The sequence below is a fragment of the Aplysia californica genome, unplaced genomic scaffold (assembly GCF_000002075.1).
Source record: "Aplysia californica isolate F4 #8 unplaced genomic scaffold, AplCal3.0 scaffold00408, whole genome shotgun sequence".
Classification (NCBI taxonomy): domain Eukaryota; kingdom Metazoa; phylum Mollusca; class Gastropoda; order Aplysiida; family Aplysiidae; genus Aplysia; species Aplysia californica.
This window is the reverse complement of record NW_004797678.1, coordinates 151,275-153,999: the sequence shown is the minus strand read 5'-3', so window position 1 is coordinate 153,999 and position 2,725 is coordinate 151,275. Positions and strand designations below refer to the sequence as shown.

The following is a 2,725-nucleotide window of genomic DNA, read 5'->3' as shown; positions in this document are numbered from 1 at the left end:
TGTTTTTTCCTCCAGGGTTTCGCCTACGACTACGCCAAATCCCCCGGCCCGAGCTACAACTACGGCAATGCCACCTACAGCGGCGGACCAGCCTACACCATGGGCATGCGCACAAAGCGTCTGACCAACAAGACCGTAACGCCAGGACCCGACTACTACTTCCCGACAGTTAACGGCACCGCCTTCAGTTCGCCGAGGTTTTCCATGGGCATACGTCACCACGAAGATGTCATGCCTCTGGCTGACGTCAGCGATTGATGTTGTGTGACGCCAGTGGTTGTTGGGTTGACGCCAGGGACTGATGTGGTGGTGACGTCGTGATTTGTGTGATGACGTCAGAGGTCATCTGTTGTATGAATGATACAGAATGATTTACCAGAATGTGTGAACTGTTCCTAGTGATAATGTGTGCTTTGGGGCATTGAAACAAATGTCATATAACGGTACTGCACGGTTTGCAGGCTCCTAGATGTGAAATGCAGCTACAATGAAGGGGCGCACTTGATAGCTTAGTATTTTCTCCACGGAGATGCTTTTTTTCTTGCAAAGGGGGGGGGGGGATAATTTCATGGGAGTGTTACACTTTTTTAGCAGACTATTTGAAATAATGGTAGAACAACATCGTGTTTCCAACTTACAAAGCGTTATGAGACTTACACGCAGTCTTTAACAGACACGTCTACGCTGTATGGACACTGTCATGAGGCTCTTGAATGTTTTGGCAACCGTCGTAGAAATGAAAGTAGCCCACAGGATTCAAGTTTCGCAAGGAAACATGACCCTCCGGTTGAAAAGACTGCACCTTGCTGCATCTGAAGGCCCGCGTTTTTTGCTCAAGCTTATTTCTGTTTCGAGTTTCAATGGCTTGACTAGAAACAATTATTTCACTTGGCCTTATTAAAACATAGCAATCCTCAGTTTGCTCATCTTGAACAAAAAGAAAGATCTGCGTACGTCTTTCTAACGCCACACAGACAGAAATCTATGTACAAAAATCTGACTTTAATTTAACCTGTTCGTATTTTTACACTTTGTTTTTTATTTCGATTGATTTTTCATGTGAATTATCGTGGTGCCATTTTGTATTTTTATGTCGTGTTTGAGCACAAATTTGATATGTTGTTTATCACTTCCGTTTGAAAACACATCTAATTTCTTTTTTGAACTCCACCCTTATATTTCTTCTTTCAGATCAAATTTGCTTATGATTAAAAGCCAATTAAGTTAAATCGTACGTAGCTCCTCGCTGACTATATTATACACCAGCCTTAATCGTTCTGATTGAATCATAGAATCATGGCAAGGGAGGGAAGGTCTGAAGGTAGCTATTCTGTTACAAAAAAATTCAGGCAGTGGAGAGATACAAGTGATATGTTAATTGTTTATTATTAGTCAGAATATTTGTTTCATCGACGCAATTGTGAGTTAATTGTTTCGGAGTGGGAAGGGGCAGGGGAGGAATCGGGGGGGGGGAGCAATCGTAAAAAAATAAACTAGGAACGAATGTCTGGTAAATGTTTTCCAGATTTTTAACTACTTCAAAGCTGCCTGTCATTGCAACTCTGACTGAGCGGGACACAGAGCAGTCAAGCAGAAAGAATAATATTATTATACTGGATGAAATAGAATTTTTTTCGTAGGAATCGAACTCATGTATTTTGCGCGCAACAACGAAGAGCCTAAACGTTGCACAGCAAGTCCAACCGACAGAAACAAAAATAAAACAGATTGTGTAATTTTGTTGGTTAAATACCACAATATGCACTGTAAAGCTGTTCCATTTCATTTACTGTTCCGAGAAAGGAAAGCTCCACTTTTTCTCACTTTCAATAACAAAAATAAACAGCGAGGGGACGTTTGGAAGAGGCGATGTTATATCAGCAAAATCGGAAATGGCCCAGTGTTGTCTAATGGCTGATCATGATTTTATCACAAACTATGGTAAAAATCAAAGGTTCATCTTTTTTCTTTAGGATTCTCAACAAACCAAGTACACTACGGTTAACTAACCAGGCTACGTCTTTTGAATGGGAACTGGGGTGGGGAAAAATCTAAGAAAAGCAAAGCAAAACATAAGACTGTTTTATTGCCAAGTATTCACTGTGATATATGCCGAGATTCAGACAGAATTCACGTTTACAATCGGCAACGTTTCAGTATTGAGTATTATAATCTATTTTCATGTATTTTTTATTTCGTAAATTTATTGTATAGAAATAAAAGTTATCCGAGTTTACACAATCTTTATTGAGATTGCTTCTCTTTTATCTTTCTATAACCTCGCTTTAGATCATTCTGACCAGGTGCACTGAGTTGCCTTGTGTCTGTCAGGGAAAATCCTGACTGAATGAAACTCAACATGCCTGCAGAAAGGCTGAGATAGTATTAATGACAAGACAATATGGACATCTCACTTTAGTGCAGTCAAAAATTCGTGGGGTGACTTATTTTCAAATATTTCTTTAAAAAGGGGGGGGGGGACTACACCTGGAGGCTATCTCGCTTATTACTGGACCGAATTTTGCCAAATTTCACACATATAACAAGCATAGTAAGGAGTCTTCAAATCCGCAATCAAATTTGAGAAAAAAGTTTCGTTTCCATGGATACGCCGCCATATTGGATTTTATTGACATGTCTTACGTAATGAATACCGCACTCATCGCTCATGGAAATTGATTGTCTTTTTGCATGCGTGTTCACAAACATTAGATCTAAAAATTTG

The 2,725-nt window shown here is 40.0% G+C and overlaps 1 protein-coding gene across 1 annotated transcript in view; it reads left to right on the top strand.

The window, feature by feature from the left end:
• Positions 1-1,472, top strand: part of LOC106012543 (outer dense fiber protein 3) — a gene marked incomplete in the record, with an annotated part of 30,804 nt that extends 29,332 nt beyond the window's left edge. Inside the window, 1 exon segment of the mRNA XM_035971267.1 lies at positions 15-1,472. Coding sequence (XP_035827160.1) covers positions 15-258 — 244 coding nt within the window.
• Positions 1,473-2,725: the final 1,253 nt, after the last annotated feature.